Source organism: Oncorhynchus masou, unplaced genomic scaffold (genome assembly GCF_036934945.1).
Source record: "Oncorhynchus masou masou isolate Uvic2021 unplaced genomic scaffold, UVic_Omas_1.1 unplaced_scaffold_1160, whole genome shotgun sequence".
NCBI lineage: Eukaryota > Metazoa > Chordata > Actinopteri > Salmoniformes > Salmonidae > Oncorhynchus > Oncorhynchus masou.
The window spans coordinates 22,545-47,500 of NW_027001357.1; the positions used below are offsets into that span (position 1 = coordinate 22,545).

Consider the following 24,956-nt stretch of genomic DNA (forward strand, 5'->3'; position numbering starts at 1 on the left):
TTTCCTAGGCCGTCATTGAAAATAAGAATTTGTTCTTAACTGACTTGCCTAGTAAAAAAAAAACAAAAAAAAACCTTTTATATCCCGCTAAATACTGCCTACCAATCGTCCATCTGTCTTCTCTCAGGCGTCAGTCTGTTCCACCCGTCATGGCTGCTGGGAGTGTACCAGCGTATGTTCCACAGTGAGAACAAGTCCGTCATGAGAGAGGGAGTGGATCACCTACTGGGACTCCAGGTGCTCCGACGCCCTACCTTCGCCCTGGCCTTCTCACAGGTACCTGGTACATTTATCAGTCAGTGTTAGAACATCAACCCAGACTCCAGGTGGGCCTTCGCCCTGCCTTCGCCCTGGCCTTCTCACAGGTACCTGGTACAGTTGTCAGTCAGTGATAGAACATCAACCCAGACTCCAGGTGCTCCAACGCCCTGCCTTCGCCCTGGCCTTCTCACAGGTACCTGGTACAGTTATCAGTCAGTGATAGAACATCAACCCAGACTCCAGGTGGGCCTTCGCCCTGCCTTCGCCCTGGCCTTCTCACAGGTACCTGGTACAGTTATCAGTCAGTGATAGAACATCAACCCAGACTCCAGGTGGGCCTTCGCCCTGCCTTCGCCCTGGCCTTCTCACAGGTACCTGGTACAGTTGTCAGTCAGTGTTAGAACATCAACCCAGACTCCAGGTGCTCCGACGCCCTGCCTTCGCCCTGGCCTTCTCACAGGTACCTGGTACAGTTATCAGTCAGTGTTGGAACATCAACCCAGACTCCAGGTGGGCCTTCGCCCTGCCTTCGCCCTGGCCTTCTCACAGGTACCTGGTACAGTTGTCAGTCAGTGTTAGAACATCAACCCAGACTCCAGGTGGTCTGACGCCCTGCCTTCGCCCTGGCCTTCTCACAGGTACCTGGTACAGTTGTCAGTCAGTGATAGAACATCAACCCAGACTCCAGGTGGGCCGACACCCTGCCTTCGCCCTGGCCTTCTCACAGGTACCTGGTACAGTTGTCAGTCAGTGTTAGAACATCAACCCAGACTCCAGGTGGGCCTTCGCCCTGCCTTCGCCCTGGCCTTCTCACAGGTACCTGGTACAGTTGTCAGTCAGTGTTAGAACATCAACCCAGACTCCAGGTGGTCTGACGCCCTGCCTTCGCCCTGGCCTTCTCACAGGTACCTGGTACAGTTGTCAGTCAGTGATAGAACATCAACCCAGACTCCAGGTGGGCCGACACCCTGCCTTCGCCCTGGCCTTCTCACAGGTACCTGGTACAGTTGTCAGTCAGTGTTAGAACATCAACCCAGACTCCAGGTGGGCCTTCGCCCTGCCTTCGCCCTGGCCTTCTCACAGGTACCTGGTACAGTTATCAGTCAGTGATAGAACATCAACCCAGACTCCAGGTGGGCCTTCGCCCTGCCTTCGCCCTGGCCTTCTCACAGGTACCTGGTACAGTTGTCAGTCAGTGATAGAACATCAACCCAGACTCCAGGTGGGCCGACACCCTGCCTTCGCCCTGGCCTTCTCACAGGTACCTGGTACAGTTGTCAGTCAGTGTTAGAACATCAACCCAGACTCCAGGTGGGCCTTCGCCCTGCCTTCGCCCTGGCCTTCTCACAGGTACCTGGTACAGTTGTCAGTCAGTGTTAGAACATCAACCCAGACTCCAGGTGGGCCTTCGCCCTGCCTTCGCCCTGGCCTTCTCACAGGTACCTGGTACAGTTGTCAGTCAGGGTTATAGAACATCAACCCAGACTCCAGGTGGGCCTTCGCCCTGCCTTCGCCCTGGCCTTCTCACAGGTACCTGGTACAGTTGTCAGTCAGTGTTAGAACATCAACCAGGACTCCAGGTGGGCCGACGCCCTGCCTTCGCCCTGGCCTTCTCACAGGTACCTGGTACAGTTATCAGTCAGTGTTAGAACATCAACCCAGACTCCAGGTGGGCCGACGCCCTGCCTTCGCCCTGGCCTTCTCACAGGTACCTGGTACAGTTGTCAGTCAGTGTTATAGAACATCAACCCAGACTGACCTAATTCTATTTTTCCCTTTTGTATGTTATTAGTTTGTTTATTTTATTTCTTTAACCCTTATTTTACCAGGGAAGTTGAATGAGAACACATTGTCATCTACAGCAGTGACCTGGGGAATAGTTCCAGGGGAGAGGAGGGGGATGAATGAGCTGATTGTAAGCTGGGGATGATTAGGTGACCGTGATGGTATGAAGGACAGATTGGGAATGTACAATATTGTTTAGTTTGTTGTTTTGGTGGGTGAGATGATGAGGGACAGTAGGTGGTTAGTGTATGAGAGATTGAGATGATGAGGGACAGTAGGTGGTTAGTGTATGAGAGATTGAGATGATGAGGGACAGTAGGTGGTTAGTATATGAGATTGAGATGATGAGGGACAGTAGGTGGTTAGTGTATGAGAGATTGAGATGATGAGGGACAGTAGGTGGTTAGTGTATGAGAGATTGAGATGATGAGGGACAGTAGGTGGTTAGTGTATGAGAGATTGAGATGATGAGGGACAGTAGGTGGTTAGTGTATGAGAGATTGAGATGATGAGGGACAGTAGGTGGTTAGTGTATGAGAGATTGAGATGATGAGGGACAGTAGGTGGTTAGTGTATGAGAGATTGAGATGATGAGGGACAGTAGGTGGTTAGTGTATGAGAGATTGAGATGATGAGGGACAGTAGGTGGTTAGTGTATGAGAGATTGAGATGATGAGGGACAGTAGGTGGTTAGTGTATGAGAGATTGAGATGATGAGGGACAGTAGGTGGTTAGTGTATGAGAGATTGAGATGATGAGGGACAGTAGGTGGTTAGTGTATGAGAGATTGAGATGATGAGGGACAGTAGGTGGTTAGTGTATGAGAGATTGAGATGATGAGGGACAGTAGGTGGTTAGTGTATGAGAGATTGAGATGATGAGGGACAGTAGGTGGTTAGTGTATGAGAGATTGAGATGATGAGGGACAGTAGGTGGTTAGTGTATGAGAGATTGAGATGATGAGGGACAGTAGGTGGTTAGTGTATGAGAGATTGAGATGATGAGGGACAGTAGGTGGTTAGTGTATGAGAGATTGAGATGATGAGGGACAGTAGGTGGTTAGTGTATGAGAGATTGAGATGATGAGGGACAGTAGGTGGTTAGTGTATGAGAGATTGAGATGATGAGGGACAGTAGGTGGTTAGTGTATGAGAGATTGAGATGATGAGGGACAGTAGGTGGTTAGTGTATGAGAGATTGAGATGATGAGGGACAGTAGGTGGTTAGTGTATGAGAGATTGAGATGATGAGGGACAGTAGGTGGTTAGTATATGAGAGATTGACCTCTTCTTATCCTCTCTTCCTCAGTTCATTCTGGGTCCTTTCATGGATGTGATGTCTGAAAGCTCCCTCTTTCACAGGTGAGCCAGTGCTCATAGCAGCACAACAGCAAAACACTATTGATTTATAGACCCACAGATGATGCCGTTTCTGCTAGTGATGAAGTAGTGAGTTCGGCCTATTTAGAGTGACTGTTGAGGAAGGTTATGTCTCTTCATCTCCAGGACTGCAGGACAGAGTGTAGGGGAGTGTCCTGAGCTGGGAGTCAAGCTGCAGGTCTTCATGGTCACGTTCTTCAGCAGCCTGCCACAGGAGAGCAGAGGTACTGTAACAGAGCTTCATCACAGGGCACTGAATAACCTGGACCATGTTCAGTAGGATACACCGAAGCACAACTTTTTGCAGGGGAAAATCTGGGTTCTTATTATTATTGGGGCGGCAGGGTAGCCTAGTGGTTAGAGCATTGGACTAGTAACCGAAAGGTTGCAAGTTCAAATCCCCGAGCTGACCAGGTACAAAATCTGTCGTTCTGCCCCTGAACAGGCAGTTAACCCACTGTTTCTAGGCCGTCATTGAAAATAAGAATTTGTTCTTAACTGACTTGCCTAGTAAAATAAAAAATAAAAAAATGAAATTGGACAAATTCATGTACATTTCAAAAAGGTTTTCTCCCAACAGAACTTGAGACAGATGTTTGTCCTGCAGCTCATTGTAACAGTAATGACTGTTCATCAGAGAGGGTCTAATGTTGATCCTCTGTCTCCTCAGGTCCTGTGTTGCTGCAGCTCGTTGTAACAGTAATGACTGTTCATCAGAGAGGGTCTAATGTTGATCCTCTTGTCTCCTCAGGTCCTGTGTTGCTGCAGCTTGTCCAGCGGCTAGGTTCTCAACACTGGTGTGCTGTCCCCATCCTCTTCCTCTCTCGGGCCCTGTCCCACCTTCCTCCCTGCCCTCTCCTGGGCCCCGACGGCCTGCAAGCTCTCAGGTAGCCTGTCCCACCTTCCTCCCTGCCCTCTCTCAGGTAGCCTGTCCCACCTTCCTCCCTGCCCTCTCTCAGGTAGCCTGTCCCACCTTCCTCCCTGCCCTCTCTCAGGTAGCCTGTCCCACCTTCCATCCTGCCCTCTCTCAGGTAGCCTGTCCCACCATCCTCCCTGTTCTCTCAGGTAGCCTGTCCCACCTTCCATCCTGCTCTCTCTCAGGTAGCCTGTCCCACCTTCCTTCCTGTCCCACCTTCCCCTCTCTCAGGTAGCCTGTCCCACCTTCCTTCCTGCCCACTCTCAGGCCGTGTCCCACCTTCAGGTAGCCTGTCCCACCTTCCTCCCTGCCCTCTCTCAGGTAGCCTGTCCCACCTTCCTTCCTGCCCTCTCTCAGGTAGCCTGTCCCACCTTCCTTCCTGCCCTCTCTCAGGTAGCCTGTCCCACCTTCCTCCCTGCCCTTTCTCAGTCCCTGTCCCACCTTCCTTCCTGCCCTCTCTCAGGTAGCCTGTCCCACCTTCCTTCCTGCCCTCTCTCAGGCCCTGTCCCACCTTCCTCCCTGCCCTCTCTCAGTCCCTGTCCCACCTTCCTCCCTACCATCTCTCAGATCCTGTCCCATTTTCCTCCCTGCCCTCTCTCAGATCCTGTCCCACCTTCCTCCCTGCCCTCTCTCAGATCCTGTCCCACCTTCCTCCCTGCCCTCTCTCAGATCCTGTCCCACCTTCCTCCCTGACCTCTCTCAGACCCTGTCCCACCTTCCTCCCTGCCCTCTCTCAGGTAGCCTGTCCTACCTTCCTCCCTGCCATCTCCTGGGCCCTGTCCCATCTTCCTCCCTGCCCTCTCCTGGGCCCTGTCCCATCTTCCTCCCTGCCCTCTCCTGGGCCCTGTCCCATCTTCCTCCCTGCCCTCTCCTGGGCCCTGTCCCATCTTCCTCCCTGCCCTCTCCTGGGCCCTGTCCCACCTTCCTCCCTGTCCTCTCATGGACCCTGTCCCACCTTCCTCCCTGTCCTCTCCTGGGCCCTGTCCCACCTTCCTCCCTGTCCTCTCCTGGGCCCTGTCCCACCTTCCTCCCTGCCCTCTCCTGGTCCCTGTCCCACCTTCCTCCCTGCCCTCTCCTGGTCCCTGTCCCACCTTCCTCCTTGCCCTCTCCTGGTCCCTGTCCCACCTTCCTCCTTGCCCTGTCCCATCTTACTCCCTGCCCTCTCCTGGACCCTGTCCCACCTTCCTCCTTGCCCTCTCCTGTGCCCTGTCCCATCTTCCTCCCTGCCCTCTCCTGGGCCCTGTCCCACCTTCCTCCCTGCCCTCTCCTGGGCCCTGTCCCACCTTCCTCCCTGCCCTCTCCTGGGCCCTGTCCCATCTTCTTCCCTGCCCTCTCCTGGTCCCTGGCTGCCTGCATAGGGAATAGGGTACCATTTCAGATGCAGACATTGTCTCTAAGACTCTAACTTGACATAAGGTTAATTATTTCTTGTTCATAGTGGCATTTCTTGGTGTGGAAGTGTGGATTCTATGAATCTCTGTTGAACAGACTGTTCAAGTCGATGGCTTGGGGCAGGCTGTGTCTGGGAAACTGTCCCTAATGATTTCTGTGTTGTATCTCAGGGAGGTGCTCCGCTGCACTATGATCACCCACCAGGTGCTACTGAGAGGAGCTGCCCAGTGTTTCCTGCTGAACAGTGCCCTCTCCCTGACAGATGTGGTAAGACACTATGATGTGTTTGAGACTGTGCGGCTTTGGTGCAAAGTGATGACATTTTGCACCCAAAGAGAGTGTTGAAGAAGAGATTATAGCTGTCAGCGTACAAATGACAACATCTGTTTAGCAACTGCCATTTTGATTATCTTTGTTTCATCTTTTGCAGACCTTAGTGACATTGGATGATGTGTTTAGTTTGCTGGTGCATTTCAGACCAGACGAGTCTCTACGTAGAGGAACACCGCTCTGGAATCAGGTACTGTGTGGGGGTGGAATGAGGAAGAGCTCTGTCCTCTAGAATCAGGTACTGTGTGGGGTGGAATGAGGAAGAGCTCTGTCCTCTGGAATCAGGTACTGTGTGGGGGTGGAATGAGGGAGAGCTCTGTTCTCTGGAATCAGGTACTGTGTGGGGGTGGAATGAGGAAGAGCTCTGTCCTCTGGAATCAGGTACTGTGTGGGGGTGGAATGAGGAAGAGCTCTGTTCTCTGGAATCAGGTACTGTGTGGGGTTGGAATGAGGAAGAGTTCTGGAATCAGGTACTGTGTGGGGGTGGAATGAGGAAGAGCTCTGTTCTCTGGAATCAGGTACTGTGTGGGGGTGGAATGAGGGAGAGCTCTGTTCTCTGGAATCAGGTACTGTGTGGGGGTGGAATGAGGGAGAGCTCTGTTCTCTGGAATCAGGTACTGTGTGGGGGTGGAATGAGGAAGAGCTCTGTCCTCTGGAATCAGGTACTGTGTGGGGGTGGAATGAGGAAGAGCTCTGTCCTCTAGAATCAGGTACTGTGTGGGGGTGGAATGAGGGAGGAGCTCTGTTCTCTGGAATCAGGTACTGTGTGGGGGTGGAATGAGGAAGAGCTCTGTCCTCTGGAATCAGGTACTGTGTGGGGTGGAATGAGGAAGAGCTCTGTTCTCTGGAATCAGGTACTGTGTGGGGGTGTAATGAGGAAGAGCTCTGTTCTCTGGAATCAGGTACTGTGTGGGGGTGGAATGAGGAAGAGCTCTGTTCTCTGGAATCAGGTACTGTGTGGGGGTGGAATGAGGAAGAGCTCTGTCCTCTGGAATCCGGTACTGTGTGGGGTGGAATGAGGAAGAGCTCTGTCCTCTGGAATCAGGTACTGTGTGGGGTGGAATGAGGAAGAGCTCTGTCCTCTAGAATCAGGTACTGTATGGGGGTGTAATGAGGAAGAGCTCTGTCCTCTGGAATCAGGTACTGTGTGGGGGTGTAATGAGGAAGAGCTCTGTCCTCTGGAATCAGGTACTGTATGGGGGTGTAATGAGGAAGAGCTCTGTCCTCTGGAATCAGGTACTGTATGGGGGTGTAATGAGGAAGAGCTCTGTCCTCTGGAATCAGGTACTGTATGGGGGTGTAATGAGGAAGAGCTCTGTCCTCTGGAATCAGGTACTGTATGGGGGTGTAATGAGGAAGAGCTCTGTCCTCTGGAATCAGGTACTGTGTGGGGGTGGAATGAGGAAGAGCTCTGTCCTCTAGAATCAGGTACTGTATGGGGGTGTAATGAGGAAGAGCTCTGTCCTCTGGAATCAGGTACTGTATGGGGGTGTAATGAGGAAGAGCTCTGTCCTCTGGAATCAGGTACTGTGTGGGGGTGGAATGAGGAAGAGCTCTGTCCTCTAGAATCAGGTACAGTGTGGGGGTGGAATGAGAGAAGAGCTCTGATCTTTTCAAACAGTTTTTTAAAATATTTATTATATTTCCATCAGTTGTCCCTTGTGTTTCTGTGTCTCCTCACTAGCTGTGTGACTGGCTGGCTGACAGTGAAGGCAGCTTCAGGCCCTGTGTCAGAGAATCAGCTGATGGTACCAGTACCAGTACCTCTCCAGAGAGAGAGACTGTGAGAGGCTACGTCCAACACCAGATGGAGCTCTTCCTCAGAGTCCCGGCTAGCACAGGTGAGTCCCGGCTGGCACAGGTGAGTCCCGGCTGGCACAGGTGAGTCCCGGCTGGCACAGGTGAGTCCCGGCTGGCACAGGTGAGTCCCGGCTGGCACAGGTGAGTCCCTGCTGGCACAGGTGAGTCCCTGCTGGCACAGGTGAGTCCCTGCTGGCACAGGTGAGTCCCGGCTGGCACAGGTGAGTCCCGGCTGGCACAGGTGAGTCCCGGCTGGCACAGGTGAGTCCCTGCTGGCACAGGTGAGTCCCGGCTGGCACAGGTGAGTCCCGGCTGGCACAGGTGAGTCCCTGCTGGCACAGGTGAGTCCCTGCTGGCACAGGTGAGTCCCTGCTGGCACAGGTGAGTCCCGGCTGGCACAGGTGAGTCCCGGCTGGCACAGGTGAGTCCCGGCTGGCACAGGTGAGTCCCGGCTGGCACAGGTGAGTCCCTGCTGGCACAGGTGAGTCCCGGCTGGCACAGGTGAGTCCCGGCTGGCACAGGTGAGTCCCTGCTGGCACAGGTGAGTCCCTGCTGGCACAGGTGAGTCCCTGCTGGCACAGGTGAGTCCCGGCTGGCACAGGTGAGTCCCGGCTGGCACAGGTGAGTCCCGGCTGGCACAGGTGAGTCCCGGCTGGCACAGGTGAGTCAGTTATTCCAATTCCGAGTATTATCCGATCAAGAATATCAACGGGTACAGATACGAGTATGTTTAGATGGACTCACCTCTAGTATATAGAATAGATGACTGTACTGATGAACTTTGTTGTGCCGTCCAACAGACCAGACAGACAGTGTCCCAGACCCAGGAGAGGTGGAGCTGCTAGCCAAGGCCATCCTACTGTGTGTTGACATAGAGGGGAGGACTCAGAGGTCTGAAGGAGAGGAGACTACTGGTTTCAGCGGTGGGATGGACTCGCTCTTACGCCCCCTACTGGACACACTGAGCAGGCTCCACACTAATGTCTACCTGCCGCTACGCAAGACTGACAAGAGCCTGCAGCTGCTGCTACGACTACTGCAGCTCACACCAGCCAGACACACCTCTGCTGCAGTAGAGAAAGAACAAGGTATCTACTGCCCTCTACTGTATTCTAATGTACTGTACTCTGCTGTACTATACTCCACAGTACTCTACTGTATTCTAATGTACTGTACTCTGCTGTACTATACTCCACAGTACTCTACTGTATTCTAATGTACTGTACTCTGCTGTACTATACTCCACAGTACTCTACTGTATTCTAATGTACTGTACTCTGCTGTACTATACTCCACAGTACTCTACTGTATTCTAATGTACTGTACTCTGCTGTACTATACTCCACAGTACTCTACTGTATTCTAATGTACTGTACTCTGCTGTACTATACTCCACAGTACTCTACTGTATTCTAATGTACTGTACTCTGCTGTACTATACTCCACAGTACTCTACTGTATTCTAATGTACTGTACTCTGCTGTACTATACTCCACAGTACTCTACTGTATTCTAATGTACTGTACTCTGCTGTACTATACTCCACAGTACTCTACTGTACTGTTCTCTGCTCTACTGTACTCTACTGTATTCTGCTGTACTATACTCCACAGTACTCTACTGTACTGTTCTCTGCTCTACTGTACTCTACTGTACTCTGCTGTACTATACTCCACAGTACTCTACTGTACTGTTCTCTGCTCTACTGTACTCTACTGTACTATACTCCACAGTACTGTACTGTTCTCTGCTCTACTGTACTCTACTGTATTCTGCTGTACTATACTCCACAGTACTCTACTGTACTGTTCTCTGCTCTACTGTACTCTACTGTATTCTGCTGTAAACTACTGTGCTCTACTGTACTGTGTTCTACTCTACTGTACCTCTGCTGCAGTAGAGAAAGAACAAGGTATCTACTGCCCTCTACTGTATTCGAATGTACTGTACTCTGCTGTACTATACTCCACAGTACTCTACTGTATTCTAATGTACTGTACTCTGCTGTACTATACTCCACAGTACTCTACTGTATTCTAATGTACTGTACTCTGCTGTACTATACTCCACAGTACTCTACTGTATTCTAATGTACTGTACTCTGCTGTACTATACTCCACAGTACTCTACTGTATTCTAATGTACTGTACTCTGCTGTACTATACTCCACAGTACTCTACTGTATTCTAATGTACTGTACTCTGCTGTACTATACTCCACAGTACTCTACTGTACTGTTCTCTGCTCTACTGCACTCTACTGTATTCTGCTGTACTATACTCCACAGTACTCTACTGTACTGTTCTCTGCTCTACTGTACTCTACTGTACTCTGCTGTACTATACTCCACAGTACTCTACTGTACTGTTCTCTGCTCTACTGTACTCTACTGTACTATACTCCACAGTACTGTACTGTTCTCTGCTCTACTGTACTCTACTGTATTCTGCTGTACTATACTCCACAGTACTCTACTGTACTGTTCTCTGCTCTACTGTACTCTACTGTATTCTGCTGTAAACTACTGTGTTCTACTCTACTGTACTCTGCTGTACTCTACAGTACTGTACTGTTCTCTGGTCTACTCTACTGTACTCTACTGTACTGTACTCTACTGTACTCTACTCTACTGTACTCTGCTGTACTATACTCCACAGTACTCTACTGTACTGCTCTCTGCTCTACTGTACTCTACTGTATTCTGCTGTAAACTACTGTGCTCTACTGTACTGTGTTCTACTCTACTGTACTCTGCTGTACTCTACAGTACTGTACTGTTCTCTGGTCTACTCTACTGTACTCTACTGTACTGTACTCTGCTGTACTGTACTCTACTGTACTCTGCTGTACTGTACTGTTCTCTACTCTACTGTGCTCTACTCTACTCTGCTGTACTGTACTCTACTGTACTCTGCTGTACTGTACTGTTCTCTACTCTACTGTACTCTACTGTACTGTACTCTGCTGTACTGTACTCTACTGTACTCTGCTGTACTGTACTGTTCTCTACTCTACTGTACTCTACTCTGCTCTACTGTACTCTACTGTACCCTTCTCGACTCAACTCTTCTCAACTTGACTCAAGTAGTGATCCATAGCAGTGATTCAAATGGATTCTTAGTAATGATCCATATTGATTCATAACACTGGAATCATGCAAAATAAGATGTCATTCATTGTTTTTTTTTAAAACAACTGTTTTAAATACAGAAGACAGTGTGACGGTCTCCATGGAAACGCTGGTTCTGGGCGTGGTGGAGCCCATTCAGGAGTTTATCCTCCGAAGACTGAGTGGAGAACTACAGGAGGTGAACACACACTGTCACTGTCACGCTCTGTCACTGTCACTCTCTCTCACTGTCACTCTCTCTCACTGTCACGCTCTCTCTCACTGTCACTCTCTGTCACTGTCACGCTCTCTCACTGTCACTCTCTCTCACTGTCACGCTCTGTCACTGTCACTCTCTCTCACTGTCACTCTCTCTCACTGTCACTCTCTCTCACTGTCACTCTCTCTCTCACTGTCACTCTCTGTCACTGTCACGCTCTCTCACTGTCACTCTCTCTCACTGTCACGCTCTGTCACTGTCACTCTCTCTCACTGTCACTCTCTCTCACTGTCACTCTCTCTCACTGTCACTCTCTCTCACTGTCACTGTCACTCTCTGTCACTGTCACGCTCTGTCACTGTCACTCTCTCTCACTGTCACTCTCTCTCACTCTCACTGTCACTCTCTCTCACTGTCACGCTCTGTCACTGTCACTCTCTCTCACTGTCACGCTCTGTCACTGTCACGCTCTGTCACTGTCACTCTCTCTCACTGTCACTCTCTCTCACTGTCACGCTCTCTCACTGTCACGCTCTCTCACTGTCACTCGCTCTCACTGTCACTCTCTCACTGTCACGCTCTCTCACTGTCACGCTCTCTCACTGTCACGCTCTCTCACTGTCACGCTCTCTCACTGTCACGCTCTCTCACTGTCACTCTCTCTCACTGTCACTCTCTCTCACTGTCACTGTCACTCTCTGTCACTGTCACGCTCTGTCACTGTCACTCTCTCTCACTGTCACACTCTCTCTCACTGTCACTCTCTCACTGTCACTCTCTCTCACTGTCACGCTCTGTCACTGTCACTCTCTCTCACTGTCACGCTCTGTCACTGTCACGCTCTGTCACTGTCACTCTCTCTCACTGTCACTCTCTCTCACTGTCACTCTCTCTCACTGTCACTGTCACGCTCTCTCACTGTCACGCTCTGTCACTGTCACTCTCTCTCACTGTCACTCTCTCTCACTGTCACGCTCTGTCACTGTCACTCTCTCTCACTGTCACTCTCTCTCACTGTCACTCTCTGTCACTGTCACTCTCTCTCACTGTCACTCTCTGTCACTGTCACTCTCTCTCACTGTCACTCTCTGTCACTGTCACTCTCTCTCACTGTCACTCTCTCTCACTGTCACTCTCTCTCACTGTCTCTCGCTCTCACTCACTCACTCACTCACTCACTCACTCACTCACTCACTCACTCACTCACTCACTCACTCACTCAGTGTTCATAAACCCAATTGAATTGATTACTCAGCCTGATACCCAGAATTTGTAGGAAACTGGTAGGAATGAATCAGGCGGAGGCCCAGCTACAATGGTCAGGAATGTTTATTTAGAAAGCTCTGCCTATCCTTTCTGGTACATTGGTCTATATACCTCACATTACGTCATAAATGTCCCTCCTCCTCTCAGATACAATGGCAACATAGTTCACAAGTCTTCTTCTACTCATAAATAGTCTGCCACCTGTTAAACAATCTACTACAAGGCCAAGGTCTCTCCCCTCCCTGGGTGGGGACAGAATGTCCTGTAAGGAACACAGTATTCCAGCCTGTCTGACGATAGCTCCATTTTGTTTCTCACTTACACCCTGCTTACATACTAAAAAGGAACAGAAAGTCCTTGTTCTAATTTTTGACTAAAACTACACACATTAGATTTAGTTTTATGATTCTAATAAGTTTCATACAGTGACAGGGTAGTATTCTGTTAGTTATAGTTCTACGTTAAATGTATACATCATTTAGTCATTATTCATAAAATCCATAACACTCACTCACTCACTGTCACTCACTCTCTCTCGCTTTTACTCACTCACTCTCTCTCGCTTTCACTCACTCTCTCACTCACTCACTGTCACTCACTCAATCTCACATCCTACAACATTGATCATGTACCTGCATTTCTCCTCTGCCTGCGTTTTGTTTGTCTGTCCTCTCCAGCTATGTGATGTAGAGCGTGCTGAGCTCTACCTGTCAGTGCTGAAGGAGGTGGTGCTGATGTACAGTGTGTTAGAGTGGAACCACTCCAAGGTACAGGAGGCCTGTTTCCCCAGACTCCTCAGATACGTCCTGAGGACCCTAGAAGCTGACCAGGTACAGTATTCCAGGATCGACCTCCCCTCTCTCAGGCTGCTCTCCTTCGCTAGTCACTTCATACATCATTGATTCATGTGTCAGTTTGAATAATGGGATATTTTGTTTAGCAGTTAGTCTCTGATTTCAAAAAGACTAGTTGAACTGCTATTTGTCATGTCTTATTTATATTCCCCATGGTTTTCACTATAAAACTGGAAGGGACTTGTGTGTGTTTCTCTTAGATCCCCTCTGTGGCGGGTCAGGTGTCCAGGGCGGTTGCCATGGCGTCGTTGGCCATGACCTGTGAGGTTGCAGCGTTGGGAGTGTTCAACCTCCAATCAGAAACCACGATCCTACTGGTCCATCTGTCTAGCTACTTCTACTCCCCTGCTCCACCCCCAGCCCCTCCTCTCTCTCTGGTCAACTTCAACCAGACCCTGCTGAAACCTCCAACTGCAGCTCAGTCAACAGGGTCAGTACAGAACACTTTGTGTAGTATATAGAATGCATGGTATTGTTTAAATGCAGATGTACTGTATCAGGGTAATGTGTTGTAGAGTAAACCACTAGCATAAACACTATATGACCCTCGTTTCTCTGCCAGTCACGGCTCTAAATTGTGACTGTTTTGGTCACATGCTCTTCAATAATTTGCTGTTCGACCTGGAATTTACATGAGAAACCCCATCTCCCAGAGGTTACAGGTCAAATGGTAAAATGGAGATTGTGTCAAGGATATGCACATCTACATACAGTGAGCTGCTAATGTATTGGGACAGTGACACATTTGTTGTTGTTTTGTCTCTCTACTACAGCACTTTGGATTCATACAATGACAATGAGGTTAGAGGTCACACTGTCAGCTTTAATTTGAGGGTATTGTCCTCCATATAGGGTGAACCGTTTAGAAATTAAAGGTACATAGTCCCCCCTTTTTTTGGGACCAAAAGTATCGGGTCAAATTAACTTATATGTATTAAAGTAGTCAAGTTTAGTATTTGGTCCCATATTCCCAGCACACAATGATAACATCAAGCCAGGGACTTTACCAACTTGTTGGATGTATTTGCTGTTTGTTTTGCAGATGATTTAGTGTCCAATAGAAATGTATAGATTTTATTAGGATCTCCTGTTACCTATACATATTACACCACCCAGCCTCACGCTCCTCCACCCACATTCCTGTTACCTATACATATTACACCACCCAGCCTCACCCTCCTCCACCCACATTCCTGTTACCTATACATATTACACCACCCAGCCTCACCCTCCTCCACCCACATTCCTGTTACCTATACATATTACACCACCCAGCCTCACCCTCCTCCACCCACATACCTCTTTATTTATTTAAACGGTTTTAATTCATTAGCAGACACTCTTTTCCAAAGGGACTTACAGCAGTGAGTACATACCTTTTCATGTGTTTTATTATTTTCATACTGGTCCCTGTGGGAATAGAACCCACAACCCTGGTGTTCCAAATGCTATGCTTTACAACTGAGCCACTTAACCTTACGTGCATATATGAATTTAAATACAACAGAACATATTACAATAACCTCTTAGACCCACTCTAGTTGTTTTAAGACAAGTTTTTTTTTTTTCCTAAAATTAAAGCTATTTTGCACAGCTCTAATTTGGATATTCAGAGGTTCCTAGTAGATGTGTTGTCTGGGAGATAGTAGTAATCAGAGATCCCTAGTAGATGTGTTGTCTGGGAGATAGTAGTAATCAGAGGTCCCTAGTAGATGTGTTGTCTGGGAGATAGTAGTAATCAGAGGTCCCTAGTAGATGTGTTGTCTGGGAGATAGTAGTAATCAGAGGTCCCTAGTAGATGTGTTGTCTGGGAGATAGTAGTAATCAGAGATCCCTAGTAGATGTGTTGTCTGGGAGATAGTAGTAATCAGAGGTCCCTAGTAGATGTGTTGTCTGGGAGATAGTAGTAATCAGAGGTCCCTAGTAGATGTGTTGTCTGGGAGATAGTAGTAATCAGATGTCTCTAGTAGATGTGTTGTCTGGGAGATAGTAGTAATCAGAGGTCCCTGGTAGATAGTAGTAATCAGAGATCCCTAATAGATGTGTTGTCTGGGAGATGGTAGTAATCAGAGGTCCCTGGTAGATAGTAGTAATCAGAGATCCCTAATAGATGTGTTGTCTGGGAGATAGTAGTAATCAGATGTCGCTAGTCGATAGTAGTAATCAGAGATCCCTAATAGATGTGTTGTCTGGGAGATAGTAGTAATCAGAGGTCCCTAGTAGATGTGTTGTCTGGGAGATAGTAGTAATCAGAGGTCCCTAGTAGATAGTAGTAATCAGAGATCCCTAGTAGATGTGTTGTCTGGGAGATAGTAGTAATCAGAGGTCCCTAGTAGATAGTAGTAATCAGAGGTCCCTAATAGATAGTAGTAATCAGAGGTCCCTAGTCGATGTGATAACTGGGAGATAGTAGTAATCAGAGATCCCTAGTAGATGTGTTGTCTGGGAGATAGTGGTAATCAGTGGGCCTTGCCAATATCTCTGAAATATTAAGAGTTTGTCATCTGTCACAGTGTTTCAGAGCAGGGTCCTCTCCTCAAGGACTGGGGCCGTATGGCAGCTCATTTCATCCGGGACCAGTGGACGTGCCTGGGATACGGGAGGAGAATAGGCCCACCTGGGCCCCTGGAGCTCCCCAGGGCGTCAGGGTCCCTCCAGGCTGCTATAGAGGCTCTGTCTCTGCTCCCCAGTGGCCTGGTACTGCCTGTACTGGACTTCATGGCCTCCATGTTGCCACAGGTGAGTCTTAGCATTGACTACAGCTGATATTGTCATGTCCACTACCTGGCTGAGACATTCTATCTCACCCAGCTCTCTACAGGCTTGTCCACACCCATAACCATGTTTAAAGGAATAGTTCACCCAAATTACAAAACAACATGTTTCCTTACCTTGTAAGCAGTCTATGGGGAAAGACAGTGAAATCCAAGCCTTGGTTTTGTTTAACAGCTGATTTAGACTGCAACAGTGTTTCAGTGGTCATGTGGCCAAGTCATTTATGTCCTGCTTTATATGGCTTCTAATAAGGCAATAAGAAAGAGTGCGCCTGTATTTCTCCCTCCCCCCACCAGGTGGCGCTGTCTGACGAGACCCTGTGTGTAGAGGCTGTGACTGTCTCCTGGAAGCTGGTGCTGGGACTGAGCAGTAACCCTCATGACTTCTGGCCCACCCTGCAGGGCTTTGTGACCATGGCCTTTCACCACAGCCTGCTGGAGTTAACAGAGGAGCAGGCACCTAGGCTCACTGTTACACTACAACAGGTAACTAGAGGGAGGCATGGGGTACCAACACCAGGGTTCACTGTTACACTACAACAGGTAACTAGAGGGAGGCATGGGGTACCAACACCAGGGTTCACTGTTACTCTACAACAGGTAACTAGAGGGAGGCATGGGGTATCAACACCTGGGTTCACTGTTACTCTACAACAGGTAACTAGAGGGAGGCATGGGGTATCAACACCTGGGTTCACTGTTACTCTACAACAGGTAACTAGAGGGAGGCATGGGGTATCAACACCTGGGTTCACTGTTACTCTACAACAGGTAACTAGAGGGAGGCATGGGGTATCAACACCTAGGCTCACTGTTACTCTACAACAGGTAACTAGAGGGAGGCAAGGGGTATCAACACCTGGGTTCACTGTTACACTACAACAGGTAACTAGAGGGAGGCATGGGGTATCAACACCTGGGTTCACTGTTACTCTACAACAGGTAACTAGAGGGAGGCATGGGGTATCAACACCTGGGTTCACTGTTACTCTACAACAGGTAACTAGAGGGAGGCATGGGGTACCAACACCTGGGTTCACTGTTACTCTACAACAGGTAACTAGAGGGAGGCATGGGGTATCAACACCTGGGTTCACTGTTACTCTACAACAGGTAACTAGAGGGAGGCATGGGGTACCAACACCTGGGTTCACTGTTACTCTACAACAGGTAACTAGAGGGAGGCATGGGGTATCAACACCTGGGTTCACTGTTACTCTACAACAGGTAACTAGAGGGAGGCATGGGGTATCAACACCTGGGTTCACTGTTACTCTACAACAGGTAACTAGAGGGAGGCAATAGGTATCAACACCTGGGTTCACTGTTACTCTACAACAGGTAACTAGAGGGAGGCATGGGGTATCAACACCTGGGTTCACTGTTACTCTACAACAGGTAACTAGAGGGAGGCAATGGGGTACCAACACCTGGGTTCACTGTTACTCTACAACAGGTAACTAGAGGGAGGCATGGGGTATCAACACCTGGGTTCACTGTTACTCTACAACAGGTAACTAGAGGGAGGCAGGGGGTACCAACACCTGGGTTCACTGTTACTCTACAACAGGTAACTAGAGGGAGGCATGGGGTATCAACACCTGGGTTCACTGTTACTCTACAACAGGTAACTAGAGGGAGGCATGGGGTATCAACACCTGGGTTCACTGTTACTCTACAACAGGTAACTAGAGGGAGGCATGGGGTATCAACACCTGGGTTCACTGTTACTCTACAACAGGTAACTAGAGGGAGGCATGGGGTACCAACACCTGGGTTCACTGTTACTCTACAACAGGTAACTAGAGGGAGGCATGGGGTATCAACACCTGGGTTCACTGTTACTCTACAACAGGTAACTAGAGGGAGGCATGGGGTACCAACACCTGGGTTCACTGTTACTCTACAACAGGTAACTAGAGGGAGGCATGAGGTACCAACACCTGGGTTCACTGTTACTCTACAACAGGTAACTAGAGGGAGGCATGGGGTATCAACACCTGGGTTCACTGTTACTCTACAACAGGTAACTAGAGGGAGGCAAGGGGTACCAATACCTGGGTTCACTGTTACTCTACAACAGGTAACTAGAGGGAGGCATGGGGTACCAACACCTGGGTTCACTGTTACTCTACAACAGGTAACTAGAGGGAGGCATTGGGGTATCAACACCTGGGTTCACTGTTACTCTACAACAGGTAACTAGAGGGAGGCATGGGGTATCAACACCTGGGTTCACTGTTACTCTACAACAGGTAACTAGAGGGAGGCATGGGGTACCAACACCTGGGTTCACTGTTACTCTACAACAGGTAACTAGAGGGAGGCATGGGGTATCAACACCTGGGTTCACTGTTACTCTACAACAGGTAACTAGAGGGAGGCATGGGGTATCAACACCTGGGTTCACTGTTACTCTACAACAGGTAACTAGAGGGAGGCATGGGGTACCAACACCTGGGTTCACTGTTACTCTACAACAGGTAACTAGAGGGAGGCATGGGGTACCAACACCTGGGTTCACTGTTACTCTACAACAGGTAACTAGAGGGAGGCAAGGGGTATCAACACCTGGGTTCACTGTTACTCTACAACAGGTAACTAGAGGGAGGCATGGGGTACCAACACCTGGGTTCACTGTTACTCTACAACAGGTAACTAGAGGGAGGCATGAGGTACCAACACCTGGGTTCACTGTTACTCTACAACAGGTAACTAGAGGGAGGCATGGGGTACCAACACCTGGGTTCACTGTTACTCTACAACAGGTAACTAGAGGGAGGCATGGGGTATCAACACCTGGGTTCAAATGGTGTTTAAAATCTTTCAATTACTTTGAGCTGTTTCCTGAGCTCACAGATAGACAGACTATTCTATTGGTTCCATTTTGCCAGGTTAGCTCAATCAAGAGCAGCTAAAGTATTTTAAAGAAAATAAATCCTAATTGAACCCAGGTCTGTATGGACAGATCTGTGTTGTGGCAGGCAATGTGCTACATATTCACTACTTGGAGAAATGGCAAGAAGTTTCAAGTGTTTAACAGAAGATGTTGTGGTTATTATGAGTATTTAAACACAGTGTTGGTGTGGACACAACTGATGTGTAATTAACCCACTACTGACTCCTCTCAATCTCTAGATAGCCGTTGAGTTGATGGAACTCTCCCAGGCCAAGACCGGTGTATTCAACGTTCTGATCCAACACTGCTGCCACACCTGGCTGCCCTCTGACCCAGGAAGTGAAGGCCAGAGCCAATCAGATGCCATGTTTTCCAGTTCCCTACTGCACCTTGACATCCTGGCTGAGGCATGTGTGTATGGACCTGTGTTCAGGAGGGACCAAAGGTTGGTGAAAGAATGGGAATGTGAGCGAGAGTCAGAGCATGTGAGCGAGAGTCAGAGAATGTGAGCGAGAGTCAGAGCATGTGAGCGAGAGTCAGAGCATGTGAGCGAGAGTCAGGGAATGTGAGCGAGAGTCAGAGCATGTGAGCGAGAGTCAGGGAATGTGAGCGAGAGTCAGAGCATGTGAGCGAGAGTCAGAGAATGTGAGCGAGAGTCAGAGAATGTGAGCGAGAGTCAGGGAATGTGAGCGAGAGTCAGAGCATGTGAGCGAGAGTCAGAGAATGTGAGCGAGAGTCAGAGAATGTGAGCGAGAGTCAGAGAATGTGAGCGAGAGTCAGAGCATGTGAGCGAGAGTCAGAGAATGTGAGCGAGAGTCAGGGAATGTGAGCGAGAGTCAGAGAATGTGAGCGAGAGTCAGAGAATGTGAGCGAGAGTCAGAGAATGTGAGCGAGAGTCAGAGAATGTGAGCGAGAGTCAGGGAATGTGAGCGAGAGTCAGGGAATGTGAGCGAGAGTCAGAGAATGTGAGCGAGAGTCAGAGAATGTGAGCGAGAGTCAGAGCATGTGAGCGAGAGTCAGAGCATGTGAGCGAGAGTCAGAGAATGTGAGCGAGAGTCAGAGAATGTGAGCGAGAGTCAGGGAATGTGAGCGAGAGTCAGGGAATGTGAGCGAGAGTCAGAGAATGTGAGCGAGAGTCAGAGAATGTGAGCGAGAGTCAGAGAATGTGAGCGAGAGTCAGAGAATGTGAGCGAGAGTCAGGGAATGTGAGCGAGAGTCAGGGAATGTGAGCGAGAGTCAGGGAATGTGAGCGAGAGTCAGGGAATGTGAGCGAGAGTCAGGGAATGTGAGCGAGAGTCAGGGAATGTGAGCGAGAGTCAGAGCATGTGAGCGAGAGTCAGAGAATGTGAGCGAGAGTCAGAGCATGTGAGCGAGAGTCAGGGAATGTGAGCGAGAGTCAGAGCATGTGAGCGAGAGTCAGGGAATGTGAGCGAGAGTCAGAGAATGTGAGCGAGAGTCAGGGAATGTGAGCGAGAGTCAGAGCATGTGAGCGAGAGTCAGAGAATGTGAGCGAGAGTCAGAGAATGTGAGCGAGAGTCAGAGAATGTGAGCGAGAGTCAGGGAATGTGAGCGAGAGTCAGGGAATGTGAGCGAGAGTCAGGGAATGTGAGCGAGAGTCAGAGAATGTGAGCGAGAGTCAGAGAATGTGAGCGAGAGTCAGGGAATGTGAGCGAGAGTCAGAGAATGTGAGCGAGAGTCAGGGAATGTGAGCGAGAGTCAGAGCATGTGAGCGAGAGTCAGGGAATGTGAGCGAGAGTCAGAGAATGTGAGCGAGAGTCAGAGAATGTGAGCGAGAGTCAGAGAATGTGAGCGAGAGTCAGAGAATGTGAGCGAGAGTCAGGGAATGTGAGCGAGAGTCAGGGAATGTGAGCGAGAGTCAGAGAATGTGAGCGAGAGTCAGAGAATGTGAGCGAGAGTCAGAGAATGTGAGCGAGAGTCAGAGAATGTGAGCGAGAGTCAGGGAATGTGAGCGAGAGTCAGGGAATGTGAGCGAGAGTCAGAGCATGTGAGCGAGAGTCAGAGAATGTGAGCGAGAGTCAGAGAATGTGAGCGAGAGTCAGAGCATGTGAGCGAGAGTCAGAGAATGTGAGCGAGAGTCAGGGAATGTGAGCGAGAGTCAGAGAATGTGAGCGAGAGTCAGAGAATGTGAGCGAGAGTCAGAGAATGTGAGCGAGAGTCAGGGAATGTGAGCGAGAGTCAGGGAATGTGAGCGAGAGTCAGGGAATGTGAGCGAGAGTCAGAGAATGTGAGCGAGAGTCAGAGCATGTGAGCGAGAGTCAGAGAATGTGAGCGAGAGTCAGAGAATGTGAGCGAGAGTCAGAGAATGTGAGCGAGAGTCAGGGAATGTGAGCGAGAGTCAGGGAATGTGAGCGAGAGTCAGGGAATGTGAGCGAGAGTCAGAGAATGTGAGCGAGAGTCAGAGAATGTGAGCGAGAGTCAGAGAATGTGAGCGAGAGTCAGAGAATGTGAGCGAGAGTCAGAGAATGTGAGCGAGAGTCAGAGAATGTGAGCGAGAGTCAGAGAATGTGAGCGAGAGTCAGAGAATGTGAGCGAGAGTCAGAGCATGTGAGCGAGAGTCAGGGAATGTGAGCGAGAGTCAGGGAATGTGAGCGAGAGTCAGGGAATGTGAGCGAGAGTCAGAGAATGTGAGCGAGAGTCAGGGAATGTGAGCGAGAGTCAGAGAATGTGAGCGAGAGTCAGAGAATGTGAGCGAGAGTCAGAGAATGTGAGCGAGAGTCAGAGAATGTGAGCGAGAGTCAGAGAATGTGAGCGAGAGTCAGAGCATGTGAGCGAGAGTCAGAGAATGTGAGCGAGAGTCAGGGAATGTGAGCGAGAGTCAGGGAATGTGAGCGAGAGTCAGGGAATGTGAGCGAGAGTCAGGGAATGTGAGCGAGAGTCAGGGAATGTGAGCGAGAGTCAGAGAATGTGAGCGAGAGTCAGAGAATGTGAGCGAGAGTCAGAGAATGTGAGCGAGAGTCAGAGAATGTGAGCGAGAGTCAGGGAATGTGAGCGAGAGTCAGGGAATGTGAGCGAGAGTCAGGGAATGTGAGCGAGAGTCAGAGAATGTGAGCGAGAGTCAGAGAATGTGAGCGAGAGTCAGAGAATGTGAGCGAGAGTCAGGGAATGTGAGCGAGAATGTGAGCGAGAGTCAGAGAATGTGAGCGAGAGTCAGAGCATGTGAGCGAGAGTCAGAGCATGTGAGCGAGAGTCAGAGAATGTGAGCGAGAAGACACAGAGAATGTGAGCGAGAAGACAGAGAATGTGAGCGAGAAGACACAGAGAATGTGAGCGAGAAGACACAGAGAATGTGAGCGAGAAGACACAGAGAATGTGAGCGAGAAGACACAGAGAATGTGAGCGAGAAGACACAGAGAATGTGAGCGAGAAGACACAGAGGATGTAAGAGAGTGTTATTGGAGTGGTTGTTGTGGACTGAGGGTCTTGTCTGGATAATGGATTGTCTTCTCCATAGGCTGATCCAGGAGGTTCAGGTCTATGTGGAGAGGCTTGGAGAGGAGTGTGCTGCTAACACTGCAGTCCCCAGGTCAGCTGCTGAACTCACTTCATCTACTATAGTGTAGTCTACTGTACTGTACTCTATTCTACTGTACTATACTGTAGTGTACTGTAGTTTACTGTACTGTACTCTAGTCTACTGTGCTGTACTGTAGGTTACTGTAGTCTACTGTACTATACTGTAGGTTACTGTAGTTTACTGTACTGTACTCTAGTCTACTGTGCTGTACTGTAGGTTACTGTAGTCTACTATACTGTAGGTTACTGTAGTTTACTGTACTGTACTCTAGTCTACTGTGCTGTACTGTAGGTTACTGTAGTCTACTGTACTATACTGTAGGTTACTCTAGTCTACTGTACTGTACTCTAGTCTACTGTACTATACTGTAGGTTACTGTAGTTTACTGTACTGTACTCTAGTCTACTGTGCTGTACTGTAGGTTACTCTAGTCTACTGTACTGTACTCTAGTCTACTGTACTGTACTGTAGGTTACTGTAGTTTACTGTACTATACTGTAGGTTACTCTAGTCTACTGTACTGTGCTCTAGTCTACTGTACTATACTGTAGTCTACTGTACTGTACTCTAATCTACTGTACTATACTGTAGGTTACTGTAGTTTACTGTACTGTACTCTAGTCTACTGTACTATACTGTAGTCTACTGTACTGTACTCTAGTCTACTGTACTATACTGTAGTCTACTGTACTGTACTCTAGTCTACTGTACTATACTGTAGTCTACTGTACTGTACTCTAGTCTACTGTACTATACTGTAGTCTACTGTACTGTACTCTAGTCTACTGTACTATACTGTAGTCTACTGTACTGTACTCTAGTCTACTGTACTATACTGTAGTCTACTGTACTCTAGTCTACTGTACTATACTGTAGTGTACTGTACTCTAGTCTACTGTACTATACTGTAGTGTACTGTACTCTATACTGTAGTGTACTGTACTCTAGTCTACTGTACTATACTGTAGTCTACTGTACTATACTGTAGTCTACTGTACTATACTGTAGTGTACTGTACTCTATTCTACTGTACTATACTGTAGTGTACTGTACTCTATTCTACTGTACTATACTGTAGTGTACTGTACTCTATTATACTGTACTATACTGTAGTGTACTGTACTCTAGTCTACTGTACTATACTGTAGTCTACTGTACTCTAGTCTACTGTACTATACTGTAGTCTACTGTACTGTACTCTAGTCTACTGTACTATACTGTAGTCTACTGTACTGTACTCTAGTCTACTGTAGTCTACTGTACTATACTGTAGGTTACTGTAGTCTACTGTACTGTACTCTGGTCTACTGTACTATACTGTAGTCTACTGTACTGTACTCTAGTCTACTGTACTATACTGTAGTCTACTGTACTGTACTCTAGTCTACTGTACTATACTGTAGTCTACTGTACTATACTGTAGTCTACTGTACTATACTGTAGTCTACTGTACTATACTGTAGTCTACTGTACTCTAGTCTACTGTACTCTAGTCTACTGTACTGTACTCTAGTCTACTGTACTATACTGTAGTCTACTGTACTGTACTCTAGTCTACTGTACTATACTGTAGTGTACTGTACTCTATTCTACTGTACTATACTGTAGTGTACTGTACTCTATTCTACTGTATTATACTGTAGTGTACTGTACTCTATTATACTGTACTATACTGTAGTGTACTCTAGTCTACTGTACTATACTGTAGTCTACTGTACTCTAGTCTACTGTACTATACTCTAGTCTACTGTACTGTACTCTAGTCTACTGTACTATACTGTAGTCTACTGTACTGTAGTCTACTGTACTCTAGTCTACTGTACTGTACTCTAGTCTACTGTACTGTACTCTAGTCTACTGTACTGTACTCTAGTCTACTGTACTGTACTGTAGTCTACTGTACTATACTGTAGTCTACTGTACTGTACTCTATTCTACTGTACTATACTGTAGTCTACTGTACTGTACTCTAGTCTACTGTACTATACTGTAGTCTACTGTACTGTACTCTAGTCTACTGTAGTCTACTGTACTATACTGTAGGTTACTGTAGTCTACTGTACTGTACTCTGGTCTACTGTACTATACTGTAGTCTACTGTACTGTACTCTAGTCTACTGTACTATACTGTAGTCTACTGTACTCTAGTCTACTGTACTATACTGTAGTCTACTGTACTGTACTCTGGTCTACTGTACTATACTCTAGTCTACTGTACTGTACTCTAGTCTACTGTACTATACTCTAGTCTACTGTACTGTACTCTGGTCTACTGTACTATACTGTAGTCTACTGTACTGTACTCTAGTCTACTGTACTATACTCTAGTCTACTGTACTGTACTCTAGTCTACTGTACTATACTGTAGTCTACTGTACTGTACTCTTTTCTACTGTACTATACTGTAGTGTACTGTACTCTAGTCTACTGTACTGT

The 24,956-nt window shown here is 48.3% G+C and overlaps 1 protein-coding gene across 2 annotated transcripts in view; it reads left to right on the forward strand.

The window, feature by feature from the left end:
- The window catches only part of LOC135529403 (probable methyltransferase TARBP1), a 48,444-nt gene that overhangs the window by 1,842 nt on the left and 21,646 nt on the right, over positions 1–24,956 (forward strand). The window contains exons 4-19 of one of the 2 annotated variants that reach the window (XM_064958169.1): positions 128–237; positions 683–721; positions 3,355–3,407; positions 3,552–3,649; positions 4,177–4,312; positions 5,904–6,000; positions 6,164–6,253; positions 7,748–7,904; positions 8,664–8,951; positions 11,074–11,171; positions 13,136–13,288; positions 13,513–13,742; positions 15,826–16,051; positions 16,384–16,572; positions 19,225–19,430; positions 22,458–22,529. In XM_064958169.1, the coding sequence (XP_064814241.1) occupies positions 128–237; positions 683–721; positions 3,355–3,407; positions 3,552–3,649; positions 4,177–4,312; positions 5,904–6,000; positions 6,164–6,253; positions 7,748–7,904; positions 8,664–8,951; positions 11,074–11,171; positions 13,136–13,288; positions 13,513–13,742; positions 15,826–16,051; positions 16,384–16,572; positions 19,225–19,430; positions 22,458–22,529 (2,242 nt within the window). Of the gene's footprint in view, positions 1–127; positions 277–682; positions 722–3,354; positions 3,408–3,551; positions 3,650–4,176; positions 4,313–5,903; positions 6,001–6,163; positions 6,254–7,747; positions 7,905–8,663; positions 8,952–11,073; positions 11,172–13,135; positions 13,289–13,512; positions 13,743–15,825; positions 16,052–16,383; positions 16,573–19,224; positions 19,431–22,457; positions 22,530–24,956 lie in introns of both variants that reach the window. The other variant, XM_064958168.1, reaches the window with a different exon arrangement.